The sequence below is a fragment of the Saccopteryx leptura genome, chromosome 9 (assembly GCF_036850995.1).
Source record: "Saccopteryx leptura isolate mSacLep1 chromosome 9, mSacLep1_pri_phased_curated, whole genome shotgun sequence".
NCBI classification, from domain to species: domain Eukaryota; kingdom Metazoa; phylum Chordata; class Mammalia; order Chiroptera; family Emballonuridae; genus Saccopteryx; species Saccopteryx leptura.
In genome coordinates this window covers 38,900,169-38,916,594 of record NC_089511.1, presented here as the reverse complement: position 1 = coordinate 38,916,594, position 16,426 = coordinate 38,900,169, and the positions used below count along the sequence as shown (strand labels likewise).

The 16,426-nt window shown below is 56.6% G+C and overlaps 1 protein-coding gene across 7 annotated transcripts in view; it reads right to left on the bottom strand.

Annotated features, from left to right (window-relative positions):
* The window catches only part of CBFA2T3 (CBFA2/RUNX1 partner transcriptional co-repressor 3), a 94,803-nt gene that overhangs the window by 14,266 nt on the left and 64,111 nt on the right, over positions 1 to 16,426 (bottom strand). For 5 of the 7 annotated variants that reach the window (XM_066349670.1, XM_066349671.1, XM_066349672.1 and 2 more), the window contains exons 2-6: positions 11,336 to 11,488; positions 8,788 to 8,865; positions 5,422 to 5,663; positions 5,183 to 5,272; positions 435 to 616 (exon numbers count right to left, since the gene is read on the bottom strand). In XM_066349670.1, coding sequence (XP_066205767.1) covers positions 435 to 616; positions 5,183 to 5,272; positions 5,422 to 5,663; positions 8,788 to 8,865; positions 11,336 to 11,488 — 745 coding nt within the window. The remainder of the gene's footprint in view (positions 1 to 434; positions 617 to 5,182; positions 5,273 to 5,421; positions 5,664 to 8,787; positions 8,866 to 11,335; positions 11,489 to 16,426) is intronic. The other 2 variants (XM_066349675.1, XM_066349673.1) reach the window with 2 other exon arrangements.

Genomic DNA, 16,426 nt, shown 5'->3' with positions numbered 1-16,426 from the left:
AGAATGAAAAGAGGACACACCCTCTCCCGGCAGGAGGATAAGCACCTATCTCTGTGACCTAGCAGTGAGGGACAGCCCGTGTGCCTGGGCACCTCAGACTCCTGGACACTTGGGGTCCACACCTAGTCTAAAGGGAATAGCCACAGATTTTCCCTAGACTCCCCTCCTGCTCATTCCCATGTCCTCCCCGGGGACATCTGAGTCCTCAGGAGACCTCAGCACAGCTGACAGGGCAGCCTCCCCGAGATCCAGCTTGTTCACTGGCCTTGCAGGTAAGGCTGAACTTTAGCAGCCTGCTCACTCGCTCCAGGTGATACAGCAGTGACCCAGTTCTCTCAGCACTGGAACCAGGGTGCTTGCTTAGCTGTGGGACCGGATTGGACGCGGGTCCCGCCACCGTTTGCCCCCCCAGCCACAGACAGCCCCTGAGGTACCTGTCAGGTGTCCTCCTCTTGCCGTTCTCATTGACTTCCAGCAGGAGCTCCGAGGAGTCAATGGGGGACGAGGCGTTGGCATCCAGCAGGAGCTGCTCGTGCTGGGCCAGGTACTGGGCAGGGGTCTGCTTGGCCAGGCGGGCGCAGTGCAGGAGTTCCCGCTGCAGCAGGGGCAGGTTTGCCTGTGGTGGGAGAGAGGGGGTCTTAGACTCAGGGCTGATGGAGGTCAGGGCATGAGGGTACCCAGCTTTGCTCTGATACCAGGTAGGGAGGCTGATGATGACCAGCCTCGCTGTGTGACTTTCGGCAAATCACATGGGCTCTCTGGGATTTGTTTCTCCACTACAGCCTGAGCATGCAGGCAGAAAGGAAGGCTAGGCAGGACCGTGCCCACCCAGGGCATACAGTGAGTCAGGGTGCAGTGGGACCTGAGCCCAGATCTTGGTCTCCCAGGCTGGAGCTTTGCCACTTCACTGAGCTCCCTCCCACGGTGACATCTGGAGAAGGTGAGGAGGGGGCCATGATGATGATTGCTTGCCTGTGCCCTGTGGAAGCAGGCCTCGGGTTACCCGCTGTGTGGAGAAGGAACTAGGGCTCTGAGAGAGGAAGTGGGCAGCTCTGCACACAGCTAACTATAGATAGAGGAATGAGGAATGGGACGCCAGTGTCTGTTCTAGACGCCCATGTGTGCTGGTCAGCATCCCCTCTGCACTGCCTCGAATGAAGTTTGGGGTTTTGTCTATGCATATTAACGTGCCAGTACCAGGCTGAGCAGTCACGTGTCACTGCCCATGGTTGTACCGCCCTTGGTCCTTACAACCATCGGGGATGGGCGTTGTGACTTGGTTCCACATTTATGGGTAAGAACACTAGGCCCTTGTAACAACCATGGTTAATGGCTGGGCCGTCCTGCCTGTACCCTTGCCCTGGCTCCGGGGCCTCCCAGAATGCACTGCTGCAAGGCAAGTAGACTCCTTATGTGCCTTCTGAAGAGTCTTCCCAGAGCCACTGTGGGTGGGTGAGGGGACAGGCTGGATGGAGGCCCAGCAGCAGGCCTCTTGGGAGAGCCTGAGTTCTAAGTATTTGTAAATAAATACAATTTCCCAACTTTCTCATGGCGTTTCAAAGCTGCCACACAGCCCTCTCCTGCCTCTGCCTCCCCAGAACCCAGTCGCATACCCGGACCCAATCAAGCGACTGGTGCAGTTTTGTCAAGCAGCGCCGGCTGCCAGGCCTGTTTTTCTATTTGGATAGCTGAACAGGGGCCAGCCCGCCATCTGTCGAACATGTTAGGAGCATGAGCTGGGAAAGGAGGTCCCGGGAGGTCTGAAGACGCCAAACATCCTCCTTTCCCTTGCGGGCCCCTCCTCTCCTGAGCAGCCTCCCTGTGGCTGGTCCAGCCGGGCGGGATGGCACTGCACAGGCACCGGCTGGTCGCTGTTGGGCTGGTAGAAACATCTGGAATCTTGGCTGGCTGGGGCCAGCTGGGAGCTGGGGCCCCGGGTGAAGGCTGGCTGGGCGGGACAGTGTCTTCCAGCTTCTGGAAAGCCCCACCACTCAGTCAGGCACAGCACTGAGCTCAGGAGAGGGTGCAGGGGACCCAGGGTCCTTGGCTGGGGGGACAACAGGGATACCAGCCCAGAAGAATTGGGTAGAGACTGTGGAGAGCCCTGTCCTCTGGATTCCCCCAGGCAGCGGTCCCCACTGTGTCCCTCAAGACCCAGGGAGCTAGGGAGGTCTCACCACTTTGAAGCTGGACAGACTAAACTGGTGACAAAAGCTCTCTGGACCTCAACTCCACTGGTCTGAATGAAGGTTCTGATGCTGCAGAAAAGCTTGGAACTACCCGCGCTTCACAGATGGGAACTCTGGCGGGAAATCAGTGTTTACAAAAACAACCACAATAATGGTGTTAGTTGAGCTGACATCTCCCCCTTAATGAGGGTTTATGATGTTTCTGTTGCTTTGCCAAGCACCTCGTTGAATGCTCAAACCAGCTGTATGACAGGCCTGCTCTGCTGTGTGACCTTGGGCAAGTCACTTAACTCCTCTGACTTCTATCTCATCTGCAACTGGAGCTGTGAAAAGCACCTGCTCCTCCCATCCTGGATGTGACAGCTCCTGTGAGCTTCTTATGAATTAACTCATCCATGCAAGCCCCATGAGGTGGGTTGTCACATCCCCAGTGATGGGAGAGAGGGCTGAGGCCAGAGTTGTTCAGAATCTCATAGCTGAAGCTGAGGAGTGAGCCAGGTGCTGCTGAAGCTGTGCTCTCAGCCATAGTTCCTGCCTCTCTGCAGTCTGACAGCTCCAAGGGCCCCACCGTGCGGGTGCGTCACTGCTGCCCACACGGTGGGCCTGCTGCACCCCCCACCCCAGCAAAGGCTACAGAGGAGTAACCGAGGTGGCCTGGTGGGCCAGGCAGGGGTCACTTTTGCTGGGATCCCTCACTGTGCTCTGCATTCTAAAGAGGTCGGGGATCCAACAACAAGGAGGGTAGGGGCTGCTCCCAGGCAGGACCATGGGGCCAGGCCGGAGCCTTGTCAATCAGCCCTGAAAACAGAACTGGCTGCACCTCAGGAGCTGCAGGTCAGAGAGGATGCACCCTGTGTCCTCAACAGTCCTGTTGACCCAGGGCCCTGGATGGGACCCCAGACCCCAGGCATTGCAGGCAACCCGAAAGGAAGAGCAATCGAGGCACAAAAGCCCTAAGAGCATGTGAGAACCGCTGTGGGCAGAGGGGAAACTGAGGCAGAGTGGTACCCCAGCAGGCAGGGCTGGCTGGGCATGTCCTGTCCAGCGCCTCCTTAGGGTGTGTCTAGGAGGGTGCTGGGGTACAAGGCACAGTGGGCCGTAGGCAAGGCCTGGCTGGGGCAAGCAGGGGACGCGGAGGATGTTGGCCCTACCCCTACTCCTCGGATAAACAAGGGCAGCTGACGCGGGCGGGCGGGACATCTGCTGTAAATATTTGATCCAACAGAATAAGCAGTCGTACTGTGTCCCCAAAGATGGGGAGCGGTGGAGTCAGCAGTAAGTTGAAAGGAGGAGAGAGAAAGGAAGGGCTCCTAATGAATTGCAAATGACTGCCAGATGGGCCCAAACCCTGCTCCATGCCAGCAGCCTCTTTGTCGTGCCAGCTAGGGAGTGTGAGCACAGTGGGATGTGGGCGGGAGGGCAGGAAGGAGGGAGGGAGGGAACAAATGTGGGGTCCTCTTGGCAAGGGACAGCAGGGAACAAGATGCTAGTCTGGGGCATACCCTGTGAAGACAGTGGGGGTTGGGGTCTGATGGATCTGGGTTCCAGCCTTGACTCCATCTCCCCACTAGTGGGGCAGACCTCAGGGCCTCAGTTTCCTCACCTGTTAATCAGAAACTGTGCCTATGTCACCCCTCCTCACAGGGCTGCTGGTGGTCAGCAGGGGAGGTGTTCAAAGAGCTTTGTGAAGCACACCTCGTCTATGGAACATTTTAAAATCCCCAGATGACTGTAGCCAATGATTCACATTTATTCCTTCATGTAATCTTCCTAACAATGCAATATTCCTGAAAATAATTCCCATCTTACAGTTGCAGAAACTGAGGCACGGAGGGGTGAACCAGCCTGGCCCAGGCCTCCAGGGGCTCAGCTACAGTGGCAGGGCTCAAAATGAAAGCATCTGGTCTGGTCTATCTCATGACCCTCCAGGAGGCAGTCCCATCAAGGGCCCACTGTGGAAGCAACTCAGAGGCCTGGGAAATGACAGACCCACGGAGAAGCCAGCAACACTCATTGTGGGCATCTCCCAAATGAGCCCACAGAACCCTGACTTCAGGAAGTGCACAGCAGCAAAGGATCATGGGTCAAATACATTCGGGAATTGTTTCATCTTGGTCCTCTGGGAGGTAGATGACCCTTGTTTGGGGAAGTGAAGACCCTAAGAAGTACTGCAGTGAATACCTTGTTCTAACAAGGTCCAGACCTGTGCTTGTCCTTGTGGTTCTGATTTAGTGGGTCTGGGCCAAGCCCAGGAACCTGCATTGTTCATAAGCTCCTGGTGCTGCTGCCACCAGACACCATCTATTCCTGCTGAGAGGCCTGGGTCCATTGTTTGTCTTCCATGTTTGACACACAATCTTTTTTTTACATCTGACAGCATTCATCTATCCCCCTTTCCACCAACACAACCATCTACCATCTGTTTCTCCACCCATCTGTCCACTGTCCCTTTCCCCTTCACTTTGTTCCAGGTACATAGCCCCCTCAGTGTCCTTCAGACAAAAACACCTGCCTCAGGGCCTTTGCATATGCTTGAAAAAAAAAGGCTCTGTGCCTTGCTACCCACTGGGTTGGCTTCCTCCTCTCCTCAGCCCTGATCATTTGCCCCCTCCTTGGGTTACATATCAGAGTTTATAGCTATTGCTGGGTGGCTGCTTCCCCTCCCATGAGGCCATTGGTTCCAGATGCGGCTGTATTTGCTTTACTCATGGCTATATCCCTAAGCCTCACATGGTAGTGGGCACATAGTAGGTGCTCAAAAAAATAGCTGTCCAGTAGACCAGTGCCCTTGGCCAATAATAACAGGACCGATTGGGGAGCTCTGTCGCAGAGCACTGGGTTTCGTGTCCAACGAGTCTGGTCTGGCAACTAGTCAGAGCTGTTGCCTTGGGTTACTAGATAGGCTGAGCATGATGCCTGGTCAGAGCTGGCAGAGAATGGACTCGGGACTCCTGGGGGAGGTCTTGGCGCAAGGGAGCAGGGTTTGCTGTTACCTTTAGGAAAGGGATGACAAACGGGCGCAGTGGGAAATTCGTGGCCTCCTGGAGCTTGGAATGAAACTCCTCAATGGTCAACGTAGAGTTCTGAGGGGAGAAAACCACTACGTATCAGCCTAAGCCCTGTCCACCCAGCCCGTAGAGGGCAGGAGGCCCGAGGGCTGGGCATGGCCCAGTGTCACCATATCCTCGCTCAACAGACACATGTCCTTTGTGGCCATGCTGCCTGGACTCACCACAAGCCCCAGCACAAGTGTGCGCACGCGCTCCCCGATCTCTGGGGAGATGTCGCTGCCGAACTGCTGCAGGGTGGTGAGAAAGCGCTTGAGTTTGCTGAGCTGCCGCGCCCCACAGGCTGGGGGCAGGTGTTGTGTGGACAGTGAGGCGGTGGACGAGGTGGCTGGTCCATTGCTGAAGCCGTTGGGTGTGGATGGGGTGCCATTGATGGCTGTCGGCGAGTGGCTGCTGCCGTTCATTACTGTGGGGGAAGAGGGAGTGTGAGGAGCGTAGCAGAGAACCAGAGTCCCCGACTACAGTCATAGGACTGCCATGGGGACACCAACACCCTTTACAGATGTGCAAACTGGGGCCTGGGAGGTGCCACCTCGCCCCAGGTTCTCAGTGGGTGGGAGGGCTTGGTCAGGCCCTGCACACCCCGGGGGGGATGCCAGGGCCCCCACACTGCCTGGCGTACACCTACCTCCTAGCCAGGCTGCTCAGTGTCTATTGCAAACAAGCAGAGGGCCTTCTCCACTATTAGGGATCCACCGCCCTCTTCCCTTCTTCTCGGGAGAGGTCACTCATTGACCCTGAGAGGCTGGTGACCCCACCTCCACCATGATAGCCCTGAAAGGTGCCCACTCCCAGCAGGTGCCTGTGCCTGCACAAGGGGCCCCATGCCTGTGCTGATGAGGCTCGGGTGGGGCAGAGAAACCCTGAAACTCCGAGACAAGTGGGATTGGATCCTGGCAGAGGAGCCCGGGCTGGCTGCTGGCTGGCACTGCTGCACGGGCAGATGTGTGCACACGGGCCCCAGGCTGTATGTGGAGGGCAAGTAAGTTACCTAAGGGACCCACTGTGAACATACTGCAGGGGCCCAGGAGCAGTGCTGTTAGTCACCCAGGCCCTCCCACTGGGGATATCTTCTCAGGCCACCTCAGGGTTGGCAGAGGCCAGGGTCTCTGTGACATGGTCCTAGGACAGAGCCTCCTCCCTCAGCCTTGGGTGACAAAGCCTTCACACTGCAGACTAGAAGAGCCCTCTGTGCCTGACCACCTGCATCCCAGTCCTCTGGCCACAGAAACCATAGTGGTGACCATCAGAGTCTACAGAGAAGTCAGAGGTAGCAGGCTCCAGGGCCCTTGGTGACAGTGGAGTGGGCTCAGGGTGGAGGGCAGAACACCTCCGGGAGGCCTGAGGTTTGACTGCCAAACCGGGAGGTCACTCACACCTGGTGTTCTCGGCAGCCGCGTAGGCACCTGCTTCAGGCGATTCACTCATGGTCTTACCCTCAGTCCCTTGGGCACTCATCTGCCTGCTCCCTCATTCTGCACATGTGGGCACTCGATGCACGGTGCATCCTGCCTGAGGCCTTGCACCACCACCTGGACTAGCCTAGATGTAGGTGAGACTTGGGGCCCAGCCTCAGTTTCTTCACATGCAAATGGCCCTTGGCCCAAACAAGGGGTGGACTTTCTCCACTCCATAGGCGCCTAGCCCCTCTGCTCCAGGCTTCTGCAGCTTATAGAACCAAAGCTGTCCTTCCACCACTGGGAAGAGCTGAAAATGCTTGACCTTGATTGCTTTTACATGTGGTGATCACTTGTCAATAACTGGCCCCCACTTAGCAGAAGTTTGGAAACCACTGATTGAAGGCCGGTTGACCCCAAAACAGATGTGTTGCCTCCCTCCTGAGAAAGAACGGACAGGTGCAAGAATGGAGCCCAGTGCCCTGCTCCTGGGGCCCGAGACCTTCTCTGAACGGCTTTCCCTCCCCCAGAGATGGAGACACAAGGCAAGTTGAAACCTGGTTGCCAATCTGGTCTGGATGATCTTAGAAGCACCTTCTAGACCCCAGAAGTGACATGCCAGCTCTGCAACAGTCCCAAGGGAGAGGCATGCCTTGTTCAGGCCTTGTCGCTCTGGGATGGAGAGTGAACTCCAGAACCAGGACAGGAAGAAGCCCTGTTCCTCACCCTGAGGCATCACCCAGAGGACCCTTAGATCAGAAGACCCCATTGCTGTGCTAATTTTCTGTCTCATTGGCAAGTTCCAGTCAACCCATGGTGGACCCTGATACACACACACCCTCATCAAGACTGATGACAGCCACTGGCGGTCACTCCAGCCAGGCTAGGAGATGGCCCACTGCCATAGGAGACCTCTCCACAGTTGGGGACTTATTACTCATGGCAGAGTTGGGCTATCACCTGGGGTCTGGACCTTCCAGAGGCTTCTAAGATATGTGGCTGTCCACACTGCCTGGGTCCCCCCCAACGGCCCCTGGCCCAGCCTGGGCCCGGCCTCCCTGCAGCTCCCTTACCAGCCTGCCCTCGGTGCCTGGGTCCTCCCGGAGGCCTGCTCGCCCTCGCTGGCCCGTGCTCCCTCCCTCAGGCTGCTGGGCAGTCTCAGCAGCTTGCTAAAGAGACGCCGAAAATAACCCCCAGCCACAAGTGCTTTCATTCCACAACAGGTGTGTTACTAAGTTAGACTGCACACGTGTCCCCGGCTGAGGTTTGGGGGCACACACTAGCACCCCTGCATCTCCCCCAGCCCTGGTCCTGGGTGGGGGTCAGGCTGGGATGATGAACCAACAAACCCCCTGCTTCAGGGGTAGCTCTGGGGCTGGGAACTACATGGCCCTGACAGCGCTGCAGCTCAGCGGACAAGCTGGACATGAGAACAAGGCCTGGGTCACAGAATAATGGCAAGGAGGATCACGCATCCCAGGACATAAATAATGCACAATCACTATGTCACCTCGTGCCTGGGCTGCACAGCCCCGCTGGCTTATAGTAGGTGCCTGTCCTGATACTGGCCGACACTCTGAGCATTGCTCCATAAAAACTTCCCATTTTAGACACCGGTCGTGGGATGAACACTCTGATCACTCTGATGGAAATGTTCACTGGTGACTAATGTCCACGGAGCACCCAGTGTGTGCCAGGCCTCATGCCGACTCCATTAGCAGCATCTGATGGCTTCCAGGTGGAAAAACTGAGGTAGAGACGGTGGTACCTGCCCAAGGTTACCCCACTGAGAAGAAGAGCTGGGATTTGACCCAGGCTGGAGGCTGCCATGGAGATGCCAACCTGCAGGTTTGCATTGACGGTCTACTTTCTCATAACTCTGAAATCTGCCTTATTCACCCTCTTTCGTGGATTGGGAGAGAGAGCACAGAGAGGGTGTGACTGTGGGTCTGAGGACTCTGGCTGCTCTGCTGTCCTGGGCCTGCCCCTTGGACCTCTCTCCTCAGATCTCACTGACATGCAGATGCAATAGTGGATTGTGTAGACAAGTGGGGTCATCATCATAGCCTTCCCAGGACAGAGGGTGCCGGTTGGACCTCCTGGGAGGCCTGTGGTTTTTGTTATTTTACTTACAAAGACAGACCATAGACCATTTTAAGCAGCCATGAAAACGGCCATGGGGCAGAGACATCGCAGGCCCGTCCTCTCGATCTGTAAGCAAAATAAGAAAAACACTCTGTGAGGAAAGGGGCCATGGGCAGGTGACTCTGCCCTGTGGGATGTCTGCAATTGGCCCCTCCCTTCTCTGCTTCTTGACAGCAGTTTTGGGGATCGCGACTATCACCACCTGGGGCCACACATTCCCCTCTTTGGGCCCCCATTTTCTCTATAAATTGATGGGGCTGGATTGTGGGATCTCTTAGGGACACTTCCGTCGGGACATTCTAGGGCAGGGGTCGGGAATCTTTTTGGCTGAGAGAGCCATGAACACCACTTATTTTAAAATGTAATTCCATGAGAGCCATACAACGACCTGTGTACGTTATTCATTATCCAATAAAAATTTGGTGGTGTCCCGGAAGACAGCTGTGATTGGCTCCAGCCACCTGCAACCATGAACATGAGCGGTAGGAAATGAATGGATTGTAATACATGAGAATGTTTTATATTTTTAACATTATTTTTTTTAATTAAAGACTTGTCTGTGAGCCTGATGCAACCATCAAAAGAGCCACATCTGGCTCGTGAGCCATAGGTTCCTGAACCCCGTTCTAGGGGCCTACAAGAATTTTGGCATCTCCATCTGCATGGATAGAAAACCATGGTTTTTAAAAGGCTCTCTTCCTAAAAGGCACCTGGTGATCCCACTCAGCATCATCCTTAAGGGACTTGGAGTCTGAGCTGATTTATGAATCAGGGCTTGGGTTCTCTATCTGTTAACAGACAGCCCAATGATGGTTCTAAAATGAAGCCCAGGACCAAATGGTCATGAGAGGAAGAAGCACTAAACAGGAAGGGAGATTTGATTTGTCTAAGCTGGAGTCAGTGAGTGGAAGCCACAAGAAGACAGGTGGTACTGCTGTAATCAGAGAGTGAGACCCCCGTCACAAGGAGTAATCAAGGGCAGGCTGGAGTGTTAGCCCTTTGAGGGTCTTTCTAGCTGCAGAGTAGCTATTTATACTCCTTCCCAGAGTTCTCTTAGCCCTCCTGCCCACCTCCCTGGCCACACCACAGCTTCAACTCCAAAATGAATTCACGCCCAGGCCGGTCACTAGGCAAGAAAACCACAGCCCTCAAGCCCTGGTTCAAGGTCAGCCTCTGGTCAGCTTGGCTCACCGGCTGGTCCCAGGGAAGCTGGGAAGGTTCTTGGCAGAAATCCGCAGCTGAGCACAGAGGCTCCGTCCATTTGGGCTGCCACCAACCAGGTGTACAAATGTGGTTAACCACCCTGCTTTCAGGAAATTCCTCAGGAGGAAACAAACGTGATGCTCAGATAGATGGCCCCAGAATTCCGATGAAACTAAATCAGTGACCTTCATGTCCAGGATAAAGACATCCAGGCCGGGCCCTGTAGTCCACCCCAGGCTCTGGGCAGAGCTATGGGTCCAGGCTGGAGGCAGCAGCTCTTACTTCTTGGCTCAGTGGGGACCAGGAGCCATAGGCTAAGGAGTGTGAGGCTCTTGCCACACTGCAGAGGCTTCATTTGGGGACAGGTCCCTGGGTATGAGGCTTCTGGCCTCTGAATACAGAGGCGGAGGTGGCACCCTGTGTTCCGAGGCCAGAAGCACACCAGTTGCCTCCACTGCCCACTGGAAACCCTTAGGACACACTGCTAAGCCCCTGGCCTTGGGATCAGGGAACACGATCTCCCACACTGACCCAAGCCTGGGCGTTTCCTTCCCAACTGTTTAGGACTCAAAGTCCCCAAGTCCCCAACTTCTTTGACTCTAAGGAACAGAACTCCAGTGGTGGTTGTGGACCCTGGAGGACCCAGAGCCGCTGTTAAGTGCCAAGACGCTCAACCTGAGTCTACCCAGGGCAGGTGAGATGCTGCCCGAGGGTCTGTTCTACTCACTGCATTGCTGGGAGCCGAGGCCCTGCTGACCCCAGATGCTGGCCAACCCTCACACCCCAGCGAGACCTGACTTCAAAGCCCCTAGTATTTGAGCCAATGTGGAGCTCCTCTAAGGCCAGAGCCACCTCTGATGGGCTCTCCAGCAGGGAGCAGGCCTGACCTAATTCACCAGCACTCTAGTAACCTGCTGTCTGAGCAGGGAAGTCCCCAACCCTCTCTGAGTTCCAACTATAACAGCTAACTTCCATGGCACACTCACGGTGTACTGGCCATGAAGTAAAAACGTTTATTAACTCACTTGTCTTCACAGCAGCTCTGTGAGACAGCGACTATGGCCAGCCCTGCTTTATAGATAAGGAATGCCAGGCCCAGAGCAGTTAAGTAGCTTGCCCAACAGCACACAGCTACAAAGGGGGAGCTGGGATTTGAACCTCAAAGCTTGGGCCAGGAGCCATGCTGAGACCCTTTTTAAGGGCCAACGGTGAGTGTAGAATGGAGGGACTGTAGCACCGGCCCCATTTTCATGAAATGAAGTTTGGAGCCTCAGACAACTCAAGGGGTCTCCGAGGTTACCTCTCTGCTCTGCCCAGCCCTGGAGTTACTCACTTGTGTGGGGCGTGAAGGAGGGGTGCCGCGTGTTACCCTGGGACGCAGAGGGTGGAGGGGGCGGCATGCTGGGGGGCGTGGACCGGGGTTGTGTCTTCACTTCAGCAGGGGAGTCGGGCATCGCTGCAACCTTCTTCTCCTTCCTGTCCGCTGCTGGGGTGGGGGTGCAGGGGAGGGGAGAAAAAGAGAAAGCCAGTGAAGCAGGCTGAGAGGGGACGGGGCCAGCACCTTCCCAGCCCCACCTGGCCAAGGCGACCTGTGCCAGCAGCAGCTGGGTTTAGGCCTCTGCTGCTGGGGACCCAAGTGGAGAACACCCAGCTGCACCCAAGGTGGCTCCTGTCTCTGCGCACGCAGCCAGGTCCAGTCCGAGGGCCTGGTCCATCCCAGATAAGCCCCTGGTATATTCACAGGTGGCTGATGTCCCACCCACCTGGAACCAGAGTGTGGGCTTGGGTCAGCCCATTTCAGGTAGGCTAGAGGGTGTAGCCTCAAGAGGCCTGGGCTGGCCAGAATGGGGCTGGGGTCCTCACTGTGGGGGGCCCCGGTCTGCAGACCAGGGAGATGGGCAGCACCCTGAGGCAGCCTCCCCCAGCACTTCCCATAGGGCCTGTTCAAGCACACATGCCGGCCTCTTCACCCCCATTTCTGACTCGGCAGGTGTGGGGTGGAATCTGTGGTTCCATCAGGGTCCCAGGTGAGGCTGCTGCAGTGGGTTGGCGCCCCATTCAGGCTGGTCTGGGAAGGCCTTCCAGGAGACCCTAGGTGGTAGGAACCTCTATATGGCCATCTTCTGGCCCCAGGCATATCCTGGGAGCAGCCAGGCTAGAGACATGGTCAATTTCAGGCTATTCTAAGGCCTCACCACCAAAGTGCGGTCCGTAGACGAAGGGTTGTGGCCCTGTACACTGTGTCAAGGGTTCCATGTGGTCTGATGCTCTGCTAAGGGTCAGATGTGTGGAGAGAGGGTAGAAGTAGCAAAACCAAGCCTGGGTGGGGGCCTCAGCCCCTGGCCCCACAAAGCAGGACCCAGGGAAAGAGGCCTTCAAGTGAGTCTGACCAGCTGCACATACCCTGAGCCAGCAGCTACCTGAGCATTCTTTCAGGTAGAGGGGGCGAACACGGGGTCTCTCCCTCCATCTAACACAGGGCCAACAGGCCCCTGGCGGGCGGCAAAGACCTGGGAGCGCAGCTGGGATTTCAGGTGGCCGAGCCGCTCAGGGCCATCAAGGTGGACATTCTCCACCTGTTCCATAAAGAGAGACACAGCCTACACTGCCCTGAGCTCCTCTTGCTAAGGACAATGGGATCTCACCCAGGGGCAGTTAGATGGTGAGGCAGAACCACTGTCAGGGCTCAATACACCTTCGTAGCCACTATGTGACTACAGTTCTTGTCCCTTCTTCTCTCCCCCCATTCTCTCCTCATAGGGGCCACCCATGATCAGGGCAGACACAAGACACACAGACACATATGTGTGCTAGGGTGGCCCGCCTCTGGGGATGGCGATGAATAATTCTAACAAATGGCATTCGCCATTATCTCATGCTCAATACTGTGCACACCTCCCCTCATCTCCCCCGACCTCCCCCATCACAGGGTGGAGATGCCCACCCGTCCGCAGCACCGGGTAGGGCCTCTCACAGTCATCCATATTCCATGGCCCTGTGGGGTGAGAGCAAAGCCCCTCTCTGCTGGGCCCCATGGAGGGGCAGTAGCCAGAATCAGCAGCCACCCAGCCGTGCAGCACCTGCTGTCCACTCAGCTGCAGCCGCTGGCCTCCCTCCCGCCGGGCGCCCTGCCCCCCTTCCACACAGCCCGCCTGTCAGGAGGTTGATGCCTGGGCACACGTGCATCACAGCTGTGGGGCCCGTCAACACCATGGCTGGCTGCAGGGCTGGTGGCCAGTCCCCAGTGACAACCAAAGAAGGGCAAGCATGGCTGGCTGCCGTGGGCCTCGGGCCACCCTATGGGTGCAGGCTGTCCTGGCCAGCCCTTCATCTGACCAGGCCACACTAGGGCAGGCAGTCCCACCAGCACACTTGGAAGGGTGTTTCAGATGCCAAGCTGGGACACAGGACACAGGGCCTGCTCCAACTTTCCAAAGCCCTTCCACACTGGGGCTTGGCGGGAGCCTCAGAGATCAAACAGACCAGAAAAGCAGATAAAAGAAAATCCCGCTGGGGAGGATCCTGCCAGGGTCATGTCGATAAACTGGCACTCCCCACACGGTGCCTGTTTAACAAGAACCTCACGGTCAGGGAGAGGCAGAGGAAGGGGCCAGGCAGGACCCACATCGCACTATCTCCATGGCTCTTGAGAAACAGGCTCTGGACACACTCATCCACGATGCCTGTTGGGACCTGAAGATGGAGCAGGTAGCGCTCTACTGGTGCCCAGAGGCCTCCTTTGGCAGAAAAGGAAAGGGAGGCAGGCCCAGAGCCATCTGCTTACTTAGGAGAGAAGGCAGGTCCTGTCCTTGACACTGGAGTCATCACTCCATTTATTCTCACCAAAACCCTGTTTTGCAGGTACAGAGAGGTGCAGTAATCGTCCATAGGTCTTCAGGGTTTCAAAGCCCTGGTTGTCACAAACAGGAATCCTTCTCCCTTGTAGAAGAGGGATTAGGTCTGGCATTCAAACCCAGGTTGACTGAGGCTGCAGGGAAATAGGGGCACCTCTACTGTCCCACCTCCTACCTGGGTGGCAGACCCTGGGGTCTGAGCGTGGTGGAACCACAGGTGTACCATACAGGACTTCATGAGTCTCTCTGGAATCTTGTTTGAATACCAGCTCTATTGCCTCTGGCTGTGACATAGGGCTGGCTGGTCGCCTCACCTCTCTGAGCCTCTTTACTCCTCTATAAAGGGGGCAATGACAGGCACCTTCTGCTGGGCAGCTGGGAGGTTCGATGAGAAGATTAGGCGAAGGGTCAGCACACACGAGCACTCAGTGAAACTCGGCAAAGGTTTATACAACAACCCGTGTGCTGGGACCCTGCTCTCAAGGCTGCCCCCAGCACAGAGCCTGCCTCAGAAGGCAGAAAATGACGAGGGCCCTCAGGGAGGAGCAGAGGTGGCGTGGAGATGGTGAGGAACAGCATTTGTGGTCCAGGAACAGAGAAGCCAGAGGCCAGAGGAGTGCTCAGGGCCTCTATTTGTGCAGGAAAACCAGGAGGGAAGGTCAGCTGGGGCTGGTGAGTGTGGACTCCCTGTGTGGCAGAGGGAGCCACCGAAGGCTACGCTTAGCAGCTGGAGTGTGCACGTTTTTTCTCTGGCCTAAATCCTGGCCTGCATGCAGGGCCTCACCAGGCCTTACCAGGCTTGTGTGGCAGAAGGGCAAATGTAGTTGCCTTTCTAGGAGCCACAGACAGGGGTAGCCCTGTTCTCCCTGTGCCGGCTCCCTGCCCTGCCGCCCCCTTCAAGGCCTCACACTGAGCCAAGGCTGCTATGGGGCCCTCCAGACCCACTAGGAGGCTCAGACGCCTAGCAGCTCTCACATGACCTCTCTGTCGAGGTAGCCAGTGTCGGGATGTCTGGGAGGGACCCTGTGCCCATAAGCCAGTGAGAGCAGGAGCGGGCTTGGGTCTGGGGGGAATGGGAGGGTACAGAAAAGGCAGCGTACTGTTGGATGCTGGGTGCCAGGGAGGGGGTATGGTTCCCGTTTCCCACCAAGACTGCCAAGGGTGCCAGCACCAGCCGGCTTAGCCGGCAGAGTCCCCAGCAAGTCCAGACCACTGCCTGGTGCCTATGCAAGTCCCACCCCGTGAGATACTCCTTCCCTCCTCATTCTTGGTTCCCCCATCCTCCAATGTCCATTCTCAGGTGTCCTCGGACCCAGGTAGAGCTGGGCCTCGGCCCTGCATGTCCACACAGCATCTTGTTGAACTGGCTCACACTCCCCAGAGAGCACTGTCAGGGCCCATGTGCCGGCTCCCCAAGGTCACCCGCCTGTAAGAGGCAGACTAGGCCTGCGCTGTCCATCGAACCCTGAACTTGTACTGTCCCTTCTGTGCTCACCCAGGCTTCTGTTTCTCTGGCTTCAATTCTAGGGTCATCTTGGGGTTCTCAGTGCCCACAGACCATCCACCCAAGTAGGGTCCCCATGAACATGCCCTAATTTTAGAGGGCCTGATTCGGCAGGACTGGGGTAGGGCCCAAGCAACTGAATGTATGTCTTTTAACTTTTTTCTTAAAGAGTAGCATACGAAGCCCTGGCCACTTGGCTCAGTGGTAGAGTGTCGGCCCGGTGTGTGGAAGTCCCGGGTTTGATTCCTGGCCAGGGCACACAGGAGAAGCGCCCATCTGCTTCTCCACCCCTCCCCCTCTCCTTCTTCTCTGTCTCTCTCTTCCCCTCCCACAGCCAAGGCTCCATTGGAGCAAAGCTGGCCCGGGTGCTAAATATGGCGCCATGGTCTCTGCCTCAGGCGCTAGAATGGTTCTGGTTGCAATGGAGCAAAGCCCCAGATGGGCAGAGCATTGCCCCCTGGTGGGCATGCTGGGTGGATCTTGGTTGGGCACATGTGGGAGTCTGTCTCTTTGCTTCCCCGCTCACCTCAGAAAAATACAAAAAAAAAAAAAAAAGAGTAACATACCATATAATATCATATGTGACTCCACCAGGTGCCCCCCACACATCAGCTTGCCCACCCTTCAGGTCAGGGTAAGCAAAGCAACTCCCAGGACTAGCTTTTATTAGGAACTCCATACTCCAGCTGCTGGCATTGCCACACCTTCAGAGCAGGAGGCAGGTCCCATTATCTTGCCTATTCTATAGCTGGGGAAACAGGCTCAGAGAGGGCTAGGGACTTCTCGGGGTCTCAGAGCCTGACGGGCAGCAGGGCCTGAGCCTGGCACGCCCCTCAGGCACCCTGCGTACCACAGTCACTGGGGAGACTAGAAAGTTCAGTTGCCAGACTGGCCAGGCTCAGATCCAGCACTGCTAGGATGCCACGTGAGCTGACTGGAGCCGGGAAGGGGCAGCTGCCTGGGGTTTGGGGTTGGGGGCGGGAGGCCCATCACCGTGCTGAGTTAGTGGGTGATGCTCCAGGTGCCCTGGCTGTGGGCAAGCGAGTGTGAGGACCATCTTCCCAAG